At 40.2% G+C, this 20733-nt stretch overlaps 1 protein-coding gene across 3 annotated transcripts in view; it reads left to right on the top strand.

Moving 5' to 3' along the window:
• The first annotated feature begins 5940 nt into the window (after positions 1-5940).
• The window catches only part of LOC307262355 (interferon-induced very large GTPase 1-like), a 53680-nt gene continuing 38887 nt past the window's right edge, over positions 5941-20733 (top strand). For 2 of the 3 annotated variants that reach the window (XM_080043205.1, XM_080043207.1), the window contains exons 1-5: positions 5941-5989; positions 12520-12612; positions 12731-12768; positions 13009-13099; positions 18966-19069. In XM_080043205.1, the coding sequence (XP_079899331.1) occupies positions 12525-12612; positions 12731-12768; positions 13009-13099; positions 18966-19069 (321 nt within the window). In that variant the 5' untranslated portion in view covers positions 5941-5989; positions 12520-12524. The remainder of the gene's footprint in view (positions 5990-12519; positions 12613-12730; positions 12769-13008; positions 13100-18965; positions 19070-20733) is intronic. The other variant, XM_080043206.1, reaches the window with a different exon arrangement.

Raw genomic sequence — 20733 nt, forward strand, 5'->3', positions numbered from 1 at the left:
AGTTGCCTACCAGACGAAAATAAAAAAAAAGTACAAGAAAAAAAGAAAGGAAGATAAAAGTTAAGAAGATGGAGCAACACGTTGCTGTTTTGTTATTTTTTATTTTATTTTATGCGATCTCTGAAAAAACCGCAATGAATCTTGGGATATGTTGGGCCACGAAGGATCCATCTGATGCAGCCTTCAAAACCGTGAAACGAAGGCTGCATTTCTCGGCCGCATATGAGGAGCCTTGCAAAGAGCCTTGCAAATGGGACAGCCTTTGCGCGCCGCTATGACGCAATCGGTCTTCAAATGCAGCCTACTAAGACCGCAGCCCCTGAATCAAGACACAGTCATGGACTACCTGAGGTCAGCTTATGACCTTCAGATTCTGCATCAGTTTTCAAACATAAAGATCATTTTCTTGAAGTATAACTCTCCAACCCCATCAAGTGCTCCTGTGGAGCGGCTCTTCAGTCTGGGAGGTTTGGTGCTCACGCCTAGAAGAAATAGACTTTCTGACAAGAGGTTTGAGAAGATTCTGTTAATGAGGTACAACCACTGGTTTAACCGCCCCACTCCACTGTTTCACTCATAAGCCAAACAAAAGTAGACATGATACCAATGTTGTCAAACCACTCCTTGCTGCTCTAAAAGAATATGTCAGGTCAAGAAAGACTGTCTTTATTTTGTATTGTATCAAAGCAAGTATTTATGTTGTGAAGTCAGAATAGACTGTATTTTATTTTTTATAAAAACATAAATTTTTTCAGGAAAATGATTCGAAGTTCAACTTAAATTGTCAGGAGATACATTGTTGACATTGCACTTCCAATAAAGTCAGTATTGGCAAAACCGGTTGTAATTTTTTTTATTTTGAGGCGGCAGGGGGTGTTGTTGCAGCTAAAAGTAACTAATAAAGTAACTTGTAATCTAACTTAGTTACTTTTAATATCAAGTAATCAGTAAAGTAACTAAGTTACTATTTTGAGGAGTAACTAGTAATCAGTAATCGGATTACTTTTTCAAAGTAACTGTGGCAACACTGCCCGCTGTACTCGGATGGTCATGGGCATCCTCAGAGACAGCACAAACCCTGGACACTGCCTCTTCACCCTCCTGCCCTCAGGAAGACGTTACAGGACACTGCTTGCCCGCACCACAAGACTGCAAAACACTTTCTATCATACTGCCACACTGACACTCCCCATCTCATACACACATGATTGCGCTATTGACACTTAAGGACTTGGACTGTTGAAAACATTTTATTTATATATAATATATATTTTACTTTTATATATATTGCCGTTGCACTGTTGATATTGTTGTTTTTATATTTTCTCATATTGCAATGACAATAAAGATTATTCTGATTCTGACACGCAGTGACTTATATTATCCACTAGATGTCACTATTGATATTTCTATTCATCAGTAAATCACAGTCTGTCCAGCTGCAGATTTACAAGAAGTCACATGGGTGAGAGGCTGTGTTCGAAAAGCCATTCTAATGTCCTCCCTCCTACATACTCAACATGTACTACATACTGTCTAATTAACGATCCATTGTGTATGTGAGGTTCGTCAGACCGTTTATACAGAAGTATACAGAAGCAATAAAGAATTGGAAAAAAAACCTTCTGAGTCGTTTGAAAAGATGCAATGCATTGTCGAGTAGGAAAAGTAACCTATCGATCCATACACAAAATCTTTCCGAAAGTAAGTATTCATCTGGGCAATTCGCGCCTACGCAAACTCGCATACACAACCACAATATACTCAAATTGACGTCAAAATTAGTATGAGTAGGACGTTATTAGGCAGTTTAGTATGAGTCGGACGTTAGTAGGGCTTTTTGAACACAGCCACTCACTGAGGAGTTTTACAACACATCAATTTATTACTGATTAGTTTATTTACAGCAACATGTTCTCAAACACATAATAATTAAAATACAAACAGTCCTGTAACAAAACTTCTATGATAAGAGTTATAATGTCTGTGAGTTTACTATTAGACAATAGGGAAATGTCTTGGAGCTAAACACTCTAGGCGGAGTCAGGAGGCAACTCAGAAAACTCCCTACTGGCCAGTAACTTTCCGCTCTGTTACACTCTTATAGGGACTTCTGCCTTTGAACAACTAGTATCTGTCAGTGATAAGAACCGGTCTGGAAAAATGCTGCTTTGCCAGATTGAATGTGAAAGTAAAGTCAATGTTGACACGCCTCACCAACTCTTTGGGTTTCAGTGAAAGTGGAAAAGTACCAGGTCAGATTACAGAGAGATTACAAAAGAGTTGGTGAGGCGTATCAACATCAAGTTTACTTTCACATTTAAACTGGCAAAGCAAAAAAATAATTCAAAGGCAGAAGTCCCTATAAGAGTGTGCCGTCTGAGTTCCAGCGTATACACTGTTCACTCACTGACAACGCATGAAGCTCACTCACACGTTTGACTGAGGCAATCGCTAGAATAAAGGCCACCTTTGCCGACAGCCATTTTAGCAGCACCTGATCAAGGGGCTCAAACGGGGGAGATGGAGGGCCCTAGAGGCAGGTCCCATGAGGGAACCTTGACAACCAGCGGGAGGTACCTCCTTGGTCACCAAAGAATGAGATCCCACCGTCTGGCTATCAACCTGGTTGTGCCTGGATGAAATGGCAGCAACATAGACCCTTAAAGTGGAAGCAGATAGCTTCCTTTTCAGTAAAGACTGCAAAAAACGCAGTATCATTGGCACTGATGAACTCTCCGGTACCTCTCTCTGAACCTCACACCACGCAAATATCTTCCACCTGTCAGCAGCCCTGGTGGAGGGAGCTCTTGAGTCTACAATTGTGTGTAGAGAAAATGAGACCATAAGCTGTATTACACAAGCATGGGTGTTTATTCAAAGAATAGTTGCCCCAAGGTCTTGGTTCCTTGGACCCTGGAGGACCATCCATGACTCCTAGCCTGCAGGCTTCAGTCAGGAATGGCCATGAGCACAACCAAAACGGCATACTTTATACTGTTACATCAAAGCATTCAGTTCTCAACAAAAGCACACAGCATGTAGTGTGTATGGATTGGTTGGACCTGAAGGGGAGGGAAGGCTCTGAGACTGTCTGAAAGAACAGTGATCGACACAGCAGGGGGGAGTCTAGGCATATGACAATGGACAGTGTTGTGCCTGAACGCGTTCAATGAACGATCGTTCGTGAACTCGTTCATATTGGGTGCGAACGTGAACTGAACGTATGTGTTTCTGCCTGTTGAACGTTATTGCGAACGCGTTCATTCTGGCGTCTGTGAACGCCGCTCTTACAGTCGTTCAATCGTTCATTGAGTGCCAGATTTCCATAGAAAACCCCCGCTAAAAGACAGCGTAAACAGCCCTTAATATGTAGCTGAAAAACACCCAATCTGGCAACACATGCCACAACAGCGTCGCACCGCCGCTGCGTCATCAAAATGCGAAACACCGCGGAAAAAAACTAAAACAAATGAATGCACCAGCACTTACTCAGACCATGGACCTAGCCTCAGGCTCTACCCTCTTCTTCGTATGATTGTTAACTAACTCAGATTGTGTTTGTGTTAATAATTATGTCAACACATCTTCTGGACTTTGTTGTTAACAGTAGGCCCTACACTGCAGTTTAGAATGGTCTCCTTGAGGGTTTTACTATTTTAAGTTGTGATTTGTTTGTAGAACCTGCCTGGTATATGTTTCCAGTATTGCTTTCTTTGAATGAAATTTCATGTGAATTGTTTCCAGGTTTGGAAAATTATAAAAATGGAAAAACATTTGCACCTTAGCCCAATTTTTGTTTGAATAATTCTTCATTAAAAATATCATTCAAACAGCAACTTTTTCCTCATGTTTTTGAGAATATACTGTAGGGGTAAAAGTTGCAGCTGGCTTCTAGTGTGGACTGAATGTTATTGAAATAATTTACGTCTGTGGTTCTATATGGAATGTGGCAATTATTTAGAAAAATAATGGCCTGCAGCAACATATTGAAAGAACTATGAACTAGTTCATTTTTTAACTGTGAACTTAGTTCAGAATTTTGAATTATGAACTATGAACTGAACTAGTTCATTTTAAAGTGTGTGAACTGAACTTTGAACTAGTTCACGTAGAAAAATAACTTTCCCAACACTGACAATGGACAGGGGTAACCTGTCAGAATAAGCATTCATTAGGAGTGCTATACGTGGGGGGTTCGCAGAGGATGGCTGAAACGCAGACAGAATAGTGTATTGCTATGTAAAAGTCTGTTGATTATGCAAGAGACATACAGGAGGGAATATTTTCTCATCACAATTGTTTGAACTGCTTCCAGGGGCCTGTTGCATAAAACTAAGATTGCCATGGAAATGTATCCTTTACGTTTAGCCTGGTCCGACCAACTTATTCTGTTGCCTGATTGGCTCAGTCAGCTGTCACTCCGATCTGAAATCAAGGTGTTTTACAGCTATTCCATGATCTTCTGTGTACTCCTTTATTTTCATTAGCCTGTTTTAAAGTATCACATACAAGACTGCATTAGTTAAATAGTTATTTTTTATTTATTTTATCTAATTTCTTCAGGAAATGCTTTTTCTAGTTAGACTACAAACAGTCCTGTAATAAAACTTCTGTGATAAAAGTTATAATGTCTGTGTGTTTACTATTAGACAGTAGGGAAATGTCTTGGAGCTAAACACTCTAGGCGGAGTCAGGAGGCAACTCAGAAAACTCCCTGCTGGCCAGTAACTTTCCGCTCTGTTACACTCTTATAGGGACTTCTGCCTTTGAACAACTAGTATCTGTCAATGATAAGAACTGGTCTGGCCAAGAGGGAAAAATGTTGCTCTGCCAGTTTAAATGTGAAAGTAAACTTGATGTTGACACGCCTCACCAACTCTTTGGGTTTCAGTGAAAGTGGAAAAGTACCAGGTGAGATTACAGAGAGATTACAAAAGAGTTAAATGGGGTTAAGTGTCTTGCTCAAGGACACAATGGTAGAGATGGTGGGCTCCGTAGATGTAATTGCAGCCACCACTAGTTTTACTACTGACACCCTCCTGTGCACTTTAAGAATAATGCTTTCCCCGGGATTTGAAAAGGGTCAATTGCGGGAATTTTCAGCAACCTGTGTCCGCCTATGAGGCTCTTTTTTCAGACACTTTTACTTTGAAGCCTCGGCGGGAGAACCAGGCTGACACGTGCAACCTTAACACTTTACTGTCAAATACAGGGTTAGGAGTGAGAGTTATTTGGGGACGAGATCAGCAAATACATTTGGTCAAATAACTACAGGATTTCCCCCGCTCGGAATATTGAATGAACTTTTTTTAAATTAAATATAATCACAATCGAGTTTGCAGTTTGTAACGTAATCATGCATGACACAAAGCCTACGTGATGAGGGCATATAGTTGTTTATACACCCAGTCCATTTTACCTAAAAAAAATGTATTTGACTGAAATCACTTTTAATCCCCGGTAGCAGGATTGGAAATAATATTAATCTCAAAAGGAATCTAGTTGTAGTCTTGCAATATGAGACTTAAGTCTTTACAAAATCTCAGTCTGTGACTGAACACTCAGAGGACTAATGACTCATTGTCTTCAGGTGTGAGTTGATTGTCTTTAGATGTGAGAGGGTCAGTTTTCAGTCTTTTCAAAGTCTTTTAAAAGTCCTTTAGTGTAAGCCCAGCATTAGTCGAAATTTTGAGAATAAAGACGAAATAAAATATCAAGGAATATGAGAGGAGGACTTTTTTTTTAGCAAGAAGTTTTTTATTTTTGTTTAAGGAGGAAGTATTTTATTTATTTATTTTAGGGGTAAGTTGGAGGAGGAGAAGGAGGAGGATTTAGGAGAACATGCAACAGTTGATTTAAACTCAGTGGGAGGGGTTTGAGATAGACATGCTGCGTCATGTTATAAAGCTCTGACTGTAAGTGACAGATTCCCAGAAAGGCGGCAACATCTACAGAGACCAGGCACTAAGAAAACAAACAAAAAAAGGTAAGTTTCTATTTACCTACTCCATTCTCCTTTTTTAAATCTGGTTTGACATTCAGGTATATCTGTGTGAAAAAGGTTGTATTATGTTTGCCTGCTTACTATGCAATCCACACATGTGTTTATTAGGATCCTGTAAACTTAATACAATTGTTTCCTAATTCCCTTCTTCACTGTCACTCTCATGCACTGCAGTGTAAATTAAAACTGAAATCTTTCTAAATGTACACATTTTTGTGCATCATCCTCCTTTGTTTAAAAACACATAATACACACAATCCAAATAACTCGGTGTAATAATCTGTTAACCCTTATGCCTTGTTCAAAAAAAGATACACTGGGTATGTTCAGTACAAGATTTGTATTTTGAACTTTAAACTGCAATAAAATTATGTAAGCTCAATATTTTTCCCCAATTAAAAAATTTTTTTTTCATGAAGGGGTTGTTGTTCAATTTATGTTATGATTTCATTAATCACAATTAAAAATGTACCCTTTAGATGCCAGTTTTGATCATATACCTCCAACCGCTTTTTTGAAAAATACACTAAAGTTCAATATTATTATTTTTTTATATACTTTGATTATTATTAGTATCACTGCATTATCCATCTAAATAATAGGTGAGAAAATTGATTTTGGTAAATTTTTATTTTTTGTATAATGTCAGATTGAAAAATAAAGTTACACTGAGTATGTTCGGTACACAATTTGTATTTTCAACTTTAAACTGCAATAATATTATGAAAGATCAATATTTTTATCATGATTTAATTAATCACAATCGAAAAATACCCTATAATTCAATACTCAAAAGAAAATGTACTTTGATTATTAGTTTCACCGGCTTACCCACTTGAATAATAAGTGAGAAAATAGATTTTCAGATTTAATAAAAAAGTTACACAGGGTATGTTCGGGACAAGATTTTTTACCATTGACTTCCATTATGATGACACTTTTGGACTTTAAAAAAAATTTAAGTGAAAAAAAGGTTTTGCCTCTGATTTCCCATTTTTCTGCAGAAAACACAATGCAATTTGGTAAAATGAACCAATTGACACCAAACTTTGCATGAGGATCTACAGAAAAATTATTAAAAATAATTTTGCTACGACCATCAATGACGAAAAAGTAGCGCTTTGAATATTTGCGCATTAGCTACCTTGTACGTAAATGCTCATAAATTCTAAACTATAAATCATATCAAGTCCAAATTTTAGACTTATGTTGGGGCTATCCTTTAGCCTGGAAATCCAGACCCTGATATCTCGAACGATAGAGGGTCTGGCCACGATCAATAGTAATTTCCAACTCAAGGGGCGGCTCCTACTCGTGCATTTCAAATGCCACTGCACGCAGTTGGATAGCGCTACAACCAATCAGAGCGATGCACATGACGTAAGCCCCTTTCGTTTAGCGAACAGCTGTTAAACTGTTAAATTAAACGTTTGCCGTTGTCGGTCGGCAAAACAGAACATTCCACTTACTTGCTAATGAAAGATTTGAGTGCCGTCTTCCAAATCGTTAAGGGTCGAGGCCAATGCAGTCTCAACATATCCGCAGCCATCTTTGATGTTTACTATCACGGCTTCGACGTCGCATGCACGTCACTGTCGTCATCCGGTTACGTCCTCCCCAGAGTACCATATAAAGGGCTCTGGCGCGCCCATATTAGATAGAACCAATTGAAATCATAGCCAGATTTCTGGTTTTCGTGATAAAGCTTCAACGGAGCGTGTCCAGACCAACACGCGCAGCAAATTTAATTTGCCAGAGCCTAGTGGCAGGTCTGGGAATGCCAGGCTAGCTATCCTTAGTAGCACTTCCAAAATGTTTCGGAAAATTTCCCCATAAACACAAAAAGTATATATCTTACCTATCCTACCTTATCCACACAGCCTATTTCTCTGCGTTTTTTTTTTTGCTTTTTGGTCTTTAACTCCCAAACCGAGCATCCTACATTCAAAAACTTTGCTTCCCTTGATTCTGTGAGGTGAGCGGCCGGTGCCGCGGTCGATGACGCTCGTTCCCGAGTTGCGTCGGAGGTTTGGCCCCCGTTCATGCTTGCAGGTCTAGTTAGAGGGCCACGCCCGAGCAGGAGCTGGGACTGTGTAATGAAGAACTACGCGGTTCCCAAGTCCTGCTGGGCAGGGAACCCTATTGTTTTTGCTGGAACTTTTATTATTCCTCTCTGCGTTAAACTGGTGCTGCAGCCCAAACCGTAAAGGGTTTGGACATGCTACTTGCATGACTAGATCCAGGTCTGGGCTGGGTACGCAGACAAAAAAATTCAGACATGCCGGCCACTAGGTGGCGCTACAACCAAGGAAAACGTGTTTGGGGCTTTAACCTTTAACACCATCCAAAGACACCTACTCATCCAGAAGCTTCACCACCTCAACACTCCACCCATCCTGATCCATCTCCTGCACAACTTCCTCAGCGACAGACGGCAAGCTGTTCGGGTAGGCACATCCACATCACCCACACTCACCACCAACACCGGAGCCCCCCAGGGCTGTGTGCTTAGCCCTTTCCTATACACCCTTTACACTAATGACTGCACCAGCCCCTCCCACACCACCACCTACCTCAAATACTCTGACGACACTGCCATCCTCGCCCTCCTATCAGACAATAACTCTGTATCGGATTACCACAACACTATCACTCACTTCTCCCAATGGTGCACACATAACTTCCTCCATCTCAATGTAGCCAAAACAAAAGAAATAACAATAGGTACCCCATCACCCCAGCCCCCCACTCTCATCAACAATGAGACAGTAGAAACAGTTGACAGCTTTAAATACCTTGGACTCACACTGGACAATAAACTCAATTTCGACCAGCACACAACGGACATTCAAAAAAGGAGCCACCAAAGACTGTATGCCATCCGTAAACCTAAAGGACTCTATGTTGCACCCCATCTCCTCCTTCTGTTGTATCAAAGTATTGTCCAACCCATCCTGCTCTACTGTTCCATCTGTTTCTTTAACATGCTCACTGTCAAAAACCGGGTCAAACTCACACGTGTCACAAATATAGCTGCCAAAATAATTGGTCTCCCCACACCCACACTGTCAGAACTGAATCTCAAGGCCATCTCACGCATTGCATCCACAATAGCACAGGACAACACTCACCCACTCAACTGCCACTTCACTGTCATGCCCTCCGGACGCAGGTACAGGTCCCTGTTGTGCCGGAGGGCTCGCTATGGCAAAAGCCTGGTGCCTGCAACCATAGCAGCCCTCAACAAAAGGCCAAGATAAATCACCCCAGTCCCACCCTGTTTATATATCCTGTATGTATGTTTACTTTGTTTCTGTCTATTGTCTGTCGGCGTGCAGCCCATAAATGTACATGTGATGTGAAAAAGAATTTCCCCTTGGGGACAATAAAGTCTAAAGTCTAACTCCAACACCAAACATAGTCGAGTTAAACACGTTATATCCACAGATTCACTCAAGTAATCTGCATCTGCATCTGCATCGCAAAAACTGTGCAAGTCACCGTTCCATACTCCTACAGTTTTTGCCGGATTGGGATGGAACAAAAATAATTATGCTCTACAGATGCCCATCAGCAAAAGTTGTATAAATAATTTTTCTACGACCATCATATTTGTGCATTAGCTACCTTGTACGTAAATGCTCATAAATCCAAAACTATAAATCGTATCAAGTTCAAACTTTAGACATATATTCGTGCTGTCCTTAGTTCTGGTTTATGTATCTATATGGGGGCGCCAAAACCACAGAAAGTTTATGTCTCATAATTGGCCACAGGGCTTTTCTTAAAAAAAACTCAAGGGAGACTATCATGGGGCATACGTGAATCGATTTCATTTCAGCCTAATTCATCCATAAGGGGGCGCCAAAAGCACAAAAAGTTTATATTTTGTAACAACAGCAATAACTATATAACTCCCACACCGAACATTCCACATAAAAAAATATATATATATATATATATATATATATATATATATATATATATATATATATATATATATATATGGGAGAGTGGCCTAAGTTGTGCCGGTGGGCAAGTAGTACCACCCCTTGTTTCTAGAACACCATAGAAGAAATTGGAAATGTGACCACATATTTAAGAAGAGCCATCCATTTGACTCATCCTGTAAAGAAGGGAGAAACATGGAATAAGATATAAGCACATTTAAGCTAAAAAAACTGTTTTTTGGCTTTCAAAGTAAAATTTCCATGATCAAGGTTTTTTGATTACTGTGTCTGAACAAATATAGACACGTTTGAAAACATTTGACACATGTTTTAGTGCTTTAGTATGCTACACTTTGTGTCTATATAGTTAGCACGATGTCAGCCCTAAACTGCTGCATCCTGCTTTTATTATCCAAAATTCTGGGGATGGGGTGATTTGTGCCAGCGGGCCTAGGTGAGTTATAAGTAAGTAAGTAAAATGTATTTATAAAAGCACATTTATAACAGTTTGCACTGTCCAAAGTGCTTTACATAGTGCATTCAGTAGGTAAAAAATTAAGGTAAAATAACAATAACCAAAATAAAAGACATAAAGCCCAGACATCCACATATGAACAAAGATAGTAGTGCAGAGGTAAGATAGTTAATGGGGAGGAAAAACCAGGGTGTACAGATGGGTTTTGAGCCGTGATTTAAAGGCAGAAATGGAGAGGGAATCGCATATGCCAGGTGGCAGTTGGTTCAACAAGGGCGGAGCAGCTAGTGCAAAGTACATTTTTGAGAGTCGTGCCAGTGGCATGGCTGTATACGCTGGTCACCAAAAAGAAAGTGATTGTCTACAGTAGCTCAGAAGAGACTGACATCTCAATTCCACTTAACGACACCACTGATGAGAGTTCAGATGGCCAGAAAGATGATGATGGTGACTTTGTCATTGTGAGCTTTGCAGGCAAAACCACCTAGATCTGCTAGGGCTTGTTTAAGAAAATTGACCTTCAATCTTTGTAAAATATTTACTTTAAATAAACCTTAAATAAGTGATTGTCTAATGGATTTGTCTTGCATTACAGTTTATGAGATATATATCAATGGCAAAATTTACCCCATAGTATTTTCTCCAATGGCACAACTTACACCACACCGGGGGCAAGTTGTGCCACAAGACAACTTTTTTCCGAAAGCTATATTTCTTCAACAGTTTATTCCAGATCCAAAGTTTTTTATTGCCATGGATGCACAACACCCTGCAATATATGTATATATTTGAGTTGGAGACTTTACTGTCTTACTTTAAAGTCACTTTGAGTGAAAAGTGGCACAACTTAGGCCACTCTCCCCTCCACTCTGCAAAACTGACTTTTTTATATATATATATACTTTATATCCACAGATTCACTGAAGTCTGCTGCATCTTTTGGCATAGGCCACGCCCATTTGCGCTACTATAGAAAATCGCAAAAACTGCAAAACTGACTTCATTTGGGCTCCCACAGTTTTTGCAAAATTGAAACCAAACTTTGCAAAGAAGATGCAGATGCGCACAACTAAAATGTTTTCAAAATAATTTTGCTACGACCATCGATGACGAAACGGTAGCGCTTTGAATATTTGGGTATAACCTACGTGTTACATTAATGCTCCTAAATCCAAAACGATTCATCCTATTAAGATCAAACTTGAAACATATGTGTGTCCTATGGTTTTTAGGTTGGCTCTATAGTTTTGTTAAATTGATTCAAAAGGGGCCGCCAAAAACCTAAAAAGTAAATATCTCCTTATCCACTGATGTTTTGACTCTTTGGTCTATCACTCCCAAAACGAAGACCCCACATTCAAAAACTTTATATCTCACTTTTTCAGTTGTGTGTTTGAGTTCTTAAAAAAATATATAAAAATAATAATCTTTCACTTTAATTTAAAGGTAGGGGTCAAAAATGTTTGTTTTAATGGTAGTCAATGGTACAAATCGTGTAGCGAACATACCCAGTGTAACAAAAACATCTCACACAGTCAAAATAAAGTGGATATGGATGAAACTCAGAATATCCTAAAATCATTGAAAAACACAGATCCTTATTCGTTTAATGGCTAGGGAACAATCACAGCCAAAATGATCTCAAAAATGCAACCCCAGACACACATTTCAAGAAACAAAACGAGAAATAAGGGTTAAGTAGAAGTTATCTTTTTTTCTTGAAAAAGTGTATCAGTATTTCTATTTTCACTTTGACATTGGCTGACAGACCTTAATGTACAAAAGAAACTGATTGGATGTTCCCTCTTGAATGTTTAGGCTTGACAGACCTGTTTATCTGTGTGACTAAATGGTTTTGTGTTTAAAATGTACCTAACCATTCAAAGGGCCAGTTTTGCTTATGCTGAATGGGACCACAGAACCAAATAAAGTGGATGATTTTTATTTTGTTTTTAATTAATAATTTTAGCTGTAGTGAAATCTTCAGATTTTTCCCAAAAATAGTCTATTTGTTACATATATACTTGTACAATCAAATTTTTATTGTATTCTTCCTAATGTCTTTCTCCTGTGACGGTAAATTTAAGAAAATATGGAGGAGGAGGAGGACCATGACAACATGAGAGATGCAGACAAGTCTAAAGTCATGTCTGCAATCCCGTCTGTGACATATGAGAAAGGTAAAAGAAAAAGAAATGCTATCCCCAAATAAGAAAATTTACGCCTTAGTAAAGAAAATGTTAATTTTCTTTTATATTTTATACAGTGCGATCTGATTTTTCTCATGTTTCTCTGCAGTAAATGCGTCTGAGGAGGGTTCACATGAAACCAAAGAGGTAAGATCTTTCAACTCTATTAGCCATCACCATACAGATATGGCCATGCTAAGTTAATAAAGTACATCAGGTCACATTTCACCTCTCATATCTGGACCTTTCACAGAAGATTTAATCTGTTTTCATTTTTAGTTTAGACTTCAACTGACTAGCGGACTAGCGAGTTAGCAATAATTGAGATTACTGGTTTAAATAAAGGTTTAAAAATGTATTATTATATCAAATCTCCTCTTCCTCTAGCGTCATCCAGTAAATGACCGCATTGAGACTGAACACTCGAAGGAGAATGTTGAAGGCATATCAGCACAAACTTCTCTGACCGATATAAAAGGTAACATTTTTACCAATAATTTACTTGCACAGTAGCATCTGTCCAAAGGTCTGTTCATGACACCTATTGGAATTTTCCTACAACCATGTTTCACTGTAATGCGGTATACTTTTATCCAATTTTTCTCTCTCCTTATACACACCCTTCTGTTAAAGCCATGAATATCAAACCTGGATTTATCGGTAAATAGCACTGTTTCCAATCATCTACTGTGAAATGTTGATATGTCTTAGTCCACCCGAAGCATTTGGCCTTGTTAACTCTCCTGATTGTGTGTTTGCATGTTATGCAGACACACATGGTAGTGGATTGAATGATCAGTGATGTATTGAAGAATACAAGGCCCACTGACAATAATATGCAGGTAGATGTGGGTTCCATGAGCAGACAGGGAAACAGTAAATCCAGACCCATATCTAGAACGATAGAGGGTCTGGCCACGATCAATAGACCTTCCCAACTCAAGGGGGGGCACCTACGTGTGCATTTCAAATACCACTGCATGCAATTGGATAGCAATGAACAAGGTGACATATTAAGCCCTGTTTGTTTAGCGAACAGCGGGGTTAACTGGTAAATTAAACTTTTGCTGTGGTTGGTCGGCAAAACAAAATATTCGTCTTACTTGCTAACAGGGGCGGTTTTACAGCTGTCCCCCTAACTTTTGCATTCTCAAAAATTTACTTGTAAGAACAAACCACCACTATGTCAACAAGCCACCCAAATAATTGAAACAAACAATAAATTGAACAAAAGTAAATCATTTTGAATCTCATCTTATGCCCTGCCCCTCAAATACTTAGCCACGGCCCTGCATCATATGCGCATATCGGCGATCACACAGTTTGTCACACCCAGCGAGTCAGCGCGCTGCTGTGCCATGCAGCCCGGCAAAGAGTAACTGACCTGCTCCGAGCATCTGAAGGTGAAGTCAGTTTACTCTTGTGAATTTTAAACACACCAATTAAAGTTAAATTTGTAATGAATGTAATGCATGCTAAAAGTAGCTAATTCATCAATAAGCGCACACTCATTAATTGTTGGCCAAAAGGGAAATCACTCGCTTGTGACTTGTAGGAGCATATTGCCCTTTTATTAATTTGTAGGCCTATTGTAGTACAGGCAAGAGCTTGATTAAAAATATTTAAAAAAAAACTTGCATGTTCAGATCCATACAATTTAACAGTGGGTCGCCGCTTCGAGAGAGAGAGAGAGTTGCCGTTTCTGAGGCATTAAGTTACTACGGTGACACTGACAGTGCTAGCTAGGAGATCGATCATTTTTGTTTGAATAGCCAAACATAGCCTACTAAAAACTCTCACATATCACAGCAAACAAGCTGCACAAATTAAACCAGGTTACATAATCATATGTTAAAGACATGAATAAATATGTGAAGGAAAAGAGGGAAAAAAAGAAATAAATGTGAGGGATGAAGAGGAGGTTTTATATTCAGAGGGACAGAGGCAGGTAGTGATCAGCAGGCAGGTGAAAGGTAGGCAGAGGGTCTGACTGCAGTCCCAGCCTAAACTACTGTGGCCTATTGTTATTCTCCTTCCATATAAATTCCACTAGACTAGAATGATATGTCATGTCACTCAAAACAACACGTTTCAATGATTGCCTGTTTTCTGTTGTAGTAATGTGTTGTATTGGGTAAGCTATGTAGGCTTAAGATATAGGCTACAAATGTCTTATTGTATCAGAAATGATGATCAATATAATATATATGGGGATTCCCGTACCGTCCTCCCATGCCCCTCTGCCAAGACCTCTTGCCCCCCCTTCGCCACCCCGTGTAAAATTTTCCAGATCCTCCACTGCTTGCTAATGAAAGATTTGAGTGCAGTCTTCCAAATCATTAAGTATCAAGGACAAAGCTGTTTCAAACTCAAACTAGGGTTGCGTTCCGAATCGCATACTCTTTCTTTTTTCTATTCTACATACTACATCCGACGATAAAAATAATCTAGTTAGGATGCAGTAGGCATACTATTGGGACATACTTTTCTCTCTTATTTCATCATAACATTGCGCCTTGATCTTGCCTCTTGCTTTTATATCCGTCGCATCCCCGTTTGTTTTCATATGGAGGCTTCGTCGATGTTACGTCACTTCACGTGCGCACTGGATTGTGGGTCAGAATCGCCCAAATAGGATGCACTTTTCAACACTAACAATCTTGGCCGCATGAAGTAGGACATCCGGGTAGGGCTGGGCGATATGACCAAAATCTCATATCCCGATATAGAAATTTCTTATCCCGATAACGATACATTTCACGATATAGCATATTTTCTGTAAATTCAATTAATAAATATTTAATATAAATAAAAAATATACTCAACAAATAAAGTATTTACCCATATTTGATTATTTTCAGCTTTTATTAAAACGCAGATGTTCAAGCATTCAACAAAATAGAAAATTGCAATGTGACATTTGAGTAGTTTTGGGCCGTGTGGTGTTTCAGGGCACAGAATTGACTGAATTGGTGGATTCCTCCTTAGCTTAGCTCATTAGCCTAATGGAGCTATCCTCTTTAGCTGAGGCTGCGGTAGCTTGTAAATTCACCCCGCGGAGAGGGTGACCGCCCCAGGGAGCGCAGGAGCTTCTCACCGCTGACAGAGCAGCCGAGCCGCGCATTACTGCGAGCCGGGAAGCGCGCAACAGCCCGGGGGGATAGCAGCCGAACTGCCCCGCTAGCTTGGCTGCTATCCCCCCGCGAGCCTGTCGAGCGCTGCCCGGGTGACGTCGGTTCGACTGCTCTGTCAGCGGGGATATATGATCCTCTCCTTATGGAATACTCGTCTACACGTGTGCAAACACAGACAGGTCTGTTACCGATGGGTTTCAGTGTCCGAAATGAACTTTGATTATCACACAAGCGAGAAAAGCCTGGTGCGGTCGGGCGGAAGTAGTGTGATGGAAGTGTTTCTGCTTCAAAATAAAAGTCAAAGTTGACTTTGATTTCTCACATTTCACCAGTTAAAGGCTTTTAATGTGAAGTTACGCTGTAGGAAATCTACGGTTTAATTAACAGTAACTTAACTGCGAGCTACATGTATAGTTTGTGTCCCAAAGAGTGGGATTTGCAACAAAACGAAATAAACGATATTGCATAAAATGAAACGATAGACGTTTTTGTTTCGTCAGACGATATGTATCGCCATATCGCACAGCCCTACATCCGGGTACTTCTAACCATCCTAAATCTGGCCACAAGAATCGGGACATCCTAAATCTTTTTTCTACATACTATATAGTAGAAAGTATGCGATTCCGAACGCAACCAACGTATCCGCAGCCATCTCTGTTGTTTACTATCACGGCTTCGACGGCGCATGCACACAGGGGCGTAGCACCAAATTCTGGGCCCCTATAAAAAAAAGTCCTGATGGGCCCCCTAAAAAGCGGTCTTACAATACACATGGCTGTTTGAGCCAGACAACTCCACAATATTTCATCTGATGAATGACCAAATCATTACTTTTACCGGTGTTTCCCCCATAATATGTCTTAGTCAAGGTGGTCACAGGCCAGGGTCACAGGAGGCGCGGCGCTGGCGCCGCGGCGAAAATTTTGGGGGTATTTTGCTCAAAGATGCCAATGCGCACTATAGAAATAAACAACTGTTTATTTGAATACAGTTGTGCAATTTTGTTTGCTATGCGCAGGTATAATTTTACAGAGAGTACAAAACACAATTAAATAAAACTTCTACTGTTTTGGTGCAATACTATGCAGACACACTAAATACAAATAATAGACCATACACTTGTGTAGGCACATCAAGTGCAAATTCAACTTTTTAAAGTTCCTTTATGGATGGGGGGCTGTGGTTATTGTGGACAATAGGCCTACTGTGATGCGATAGCCTATAATTCATTAATGGTTATTATTAGCCTACTTGCTTGATTTCTTTTTAAATACAGACGTTATTGGTTGTTTTGGAATATGTCTTTCCCAATTTAAAACATAAAACTAAAGCAGCATTGAAAAGTCAGAAAATAAATCTTGTTGGCCTACACTAGCATGCTGTTCTACAAATAACTCAATAGTTGAAATAATAAATACAATGTGTTTCCCCTTAAAATGTCGAAATGCATTTCAAAGACAGTAACAGTGTGGCACTTCTTTAAACTTACTGAAACTTGCAGGGGCCATCACTCTCATGTATTCATCAGATTTTTCTTTGCGCTGTCTGAGCTGATAGATAGTTTGTGTTGCCACAGTGATGTGGAGTCTTAAACTGTTCTAGCTTTGCCAGCACTTATATCTGTACAGCTAAATATCCCCATAGAAACATCGCTGCGTTTATTTTCGCCACCAGTTCAATTCAATGTTGGCTTGCTCCTGCTTACTCTCTCGCACACGTGCCTTAGTCATGCGCAGGCCCCTGATCTCCTTGCAAGGGTCAGGGGCCTATCACGAGCCAGTCAATTATTTATTTTTTGGAATGGCATTGTTCAGGGCCTTCGAAGATCGGGGCCCCACATTTAGCTTGTTAAAAAAAAAAAAAAAAAAAAAAATATTTTTATTTTTATTTTTTTTAATGGGCCCCCCTCTGCCTTGGGCCCCCCCACAACTGTATACCTTTTCTACCCAGTCCGTCGGCCCTGCATGCACATCACTGTCGTCATCTGGATACGTCCGCCCCAGAGCACCATACATAGGGCTCTGGCCCGCCCATATCAGATAGAACCATTTGATAGCAACTCCAAATTTTCCGACATAGTTAATGAGCTTCAATAGAGAGTGTCGAGACCAACAGGCGCAGCAAACTTTAATTTGCCAGCGGCAGGTCTGGATTTCCAGCTTGGGAAACAGACCCGAGGATGAATTGAGTCCGAGGGCATCTGGTGGATGGATGCTAGAATGCAGGGAGGGCTGGAGGCAGCTAATGCTGGGCTTACACTACAGGACTTTTCACGCGATTTGACAGTCGCAGACAATCTTCCAATGTCGGACTGAAATCACAGAAGTCGTGCTGGAGTTGTGGCGCGCGCACGTAATCTCAGTCGTTAGGTGTATGGTGGTCTTCTGACCCGATTTCAGCCAGTCTTCTTCCCGTCTTGACGTTCCGACATTATCAAACATGTTTGATATTATCGTTAGTCTTAAGGGGTTGGCTCAAGCGAAATGACGTAAACACTGTCACACTCGCATGCACCAAGCACGATGCAGGAGGAACGGCATTAGTCGCGACCTGTGTCCGCCTGGTGAAGCACTTATTTCTGATACTTTTTCATAGAAGCCTCGGTGGAGAACCAGGCTGACAGCCGCGCAACCTTAACACTTTACCGTCAAATACAGGGTTAGGAGATAAAGTTATTGGGGGATGAGATCAGCAAATAAAGCTGGTCAAATAACTAAAGGAAGTTCCCCGCTCGGAATATTGAATTAACTTTTTTTAATTAAATAATCGCAATCGCGTTTGCGGAAATAATATAAATCTCATAAGGAATCTAGTTGTAGTCTTGCAATATGAGACCCCTGTCTTTTCAAAATCTCACTCTGTGACTGAAAACTAATGACTAGTTGTCTTCAGGTGTGAGTTGATTGTCTTTAGATGTAAGAGGGTTTCAGTCTTCAGTCTTTTCAAAGTCTTTTAAAAGTCCTCTAGTGTAAGCCCAGCATAAGTGTGGCTGGAAGGTGTAAATGAACAAAACCATGATAGTAAAATCTTTAATATTTCATTTACATTTTAAATGTGATAACATTAGCTGTTTGTAGGTGTTTCTAAGTCTTCAAACTTTCTGATTATTTTTAGGTTTACAAGTAAATATTTCAGTTTTTCAATGTGGACTTTTGGACCCTACTGAATTTTATGAATACAATTTTAATCATGTTTCTTATCTTCCAGCAGGAGACAGGAACAGTGCGGGCAGCGGACAGAGCACAGAGAGCAACAACACACACAACAGACTCACAACACACAACACAGGGAGCCATGACAACAACACCAAGGTACAAAGATTGACTAGAAACAGTGACAACAGATTGAACTTTTCCACAATATTACATTGTTTTTAGATGATTACACCTGTATCAGCTCAAGTTACAGTTTTTGCTTAATGCTTAAACACTAAGGGCCAGTTTCACGGACATGGATTAAGCCTAGTCCTCGACTAAATTGTACTTTCAATGGACAATCTCCATTCAAATTTCAATTTAGTCCAGGACTTGGCTTAATCCATGTCTGTGAAACTGGCCCCAAAAGTGGTTGCTATGCCCAAAGCATCACAACCTCTAACTTTGGTGACCATGCCCTAAACACAAGCACCAACCCCACAAACACAATATGACCCTACCAACACACTTCTTGCAAAACACTACACACTGTTTTTTACACAAGACACATTGTTCAAAAATGAAATCTCCTGCAATCGTTGGGAAAACACATCTATTTAAAATATAAAACACAACTAAACTTGGAAAATCACACAGACTCACACACATGAAATATACAAAATAAAACTAATTTAATACCAATCAGTTTGAGCCTTAGCATTACAAATAGACCTCAGGTGAGCTCAGCTGCTTTGTGAGAACAAAGACAGTAAGGGTGTATTCACACTGGGAAAGTCCGCTAGTTCACTTGCTTTGGTCCAGACCAAATTGAGTTTAGATTTTTTTTGTTTGGTGTGGTCCACTTTCATATTGCCCCTTTTGCAAGTGAACCAGCATTACGAAGCAAAACCACACGTGAGCTGAGGTCATTCATTCATTGGACAGACATTCTGGGGTGGAGAGAAGCAGGAAGCACGAAGTTAAAACTGCGAAATATACCATTGATATAATATGGGGTTCAAAATAATAAAAAGGCCTACATCTAACCTATAAATAAAGAGGAAAAACATCAAATTATTGTTGTTTCATATGGTTATAATATGTAGCCCTATGTCAATGCCACGTTATGTGGCTTGTAGCCTACGATATGAAACATCATTTTTACTGTATTTTTGGTGCTGGACGCGCGGCTCGCGAGAAGAATAGGCTCAAGCTGACACTCAGCTGATTAAACTGTGTATCAGCTGGGTCGGCGCAGTTCAGCTCCAAACTGACACGGGGATAATATTGACGGTCCCGTACATGGGAAGCAAAATAAAAACACACACTTCTTGCGCAGCGTGAACCTGTTGGCACTGTGCGGGAGACGCTCCCCTCTCCTTCATCTGATCGCTGAACACATTCAGCATTTTTACGCGTCCTCTCGATCAAATGTAATATATTGTTCTGGGCTCCCGGTCAAACCACAACTTATCGTCCTAACAATGGCGACAACAACACTTTCCCATAATGTGAAGCTGACTGCAATTTATTAAAAAAGAAAAGAAAGAAAAGGCACATGCGTCCTGCATTTGGGTCGGATCGAGTTCGGACAAATTCACACCACAAACGAACTGCAGCAGAGTGCGTTTGGAAACGCACCGAGACTACCTCTTCAGCTGGGTCTCAGACCGCTTGTTTGGTCCGCCCCCGAGTGCGATTGCTGTATTCACACCTGCCTGAAAGATGCGCACCGAAGGCAGAAGTGCATCTGAGTTCGTTTCAACCGAACTAAACACGGCATGTGTGAATACACCCTAAGAGTCAGGGGAAGAGGACAAAGGAGACAACAGACGGAGACA

Source organism: Ammodytes marinus, assembly GCF_949987685.1.
Source record: "Ammodytes marinus genome assembly, chromosome: 16".
NCBI classification, from domain to species: Eukaryota; Metazoa; Chordata; class Actinopteri; order Uranoscopiformes; family Ammodytidae; genus Ammodytes; species Ammodytes marinus.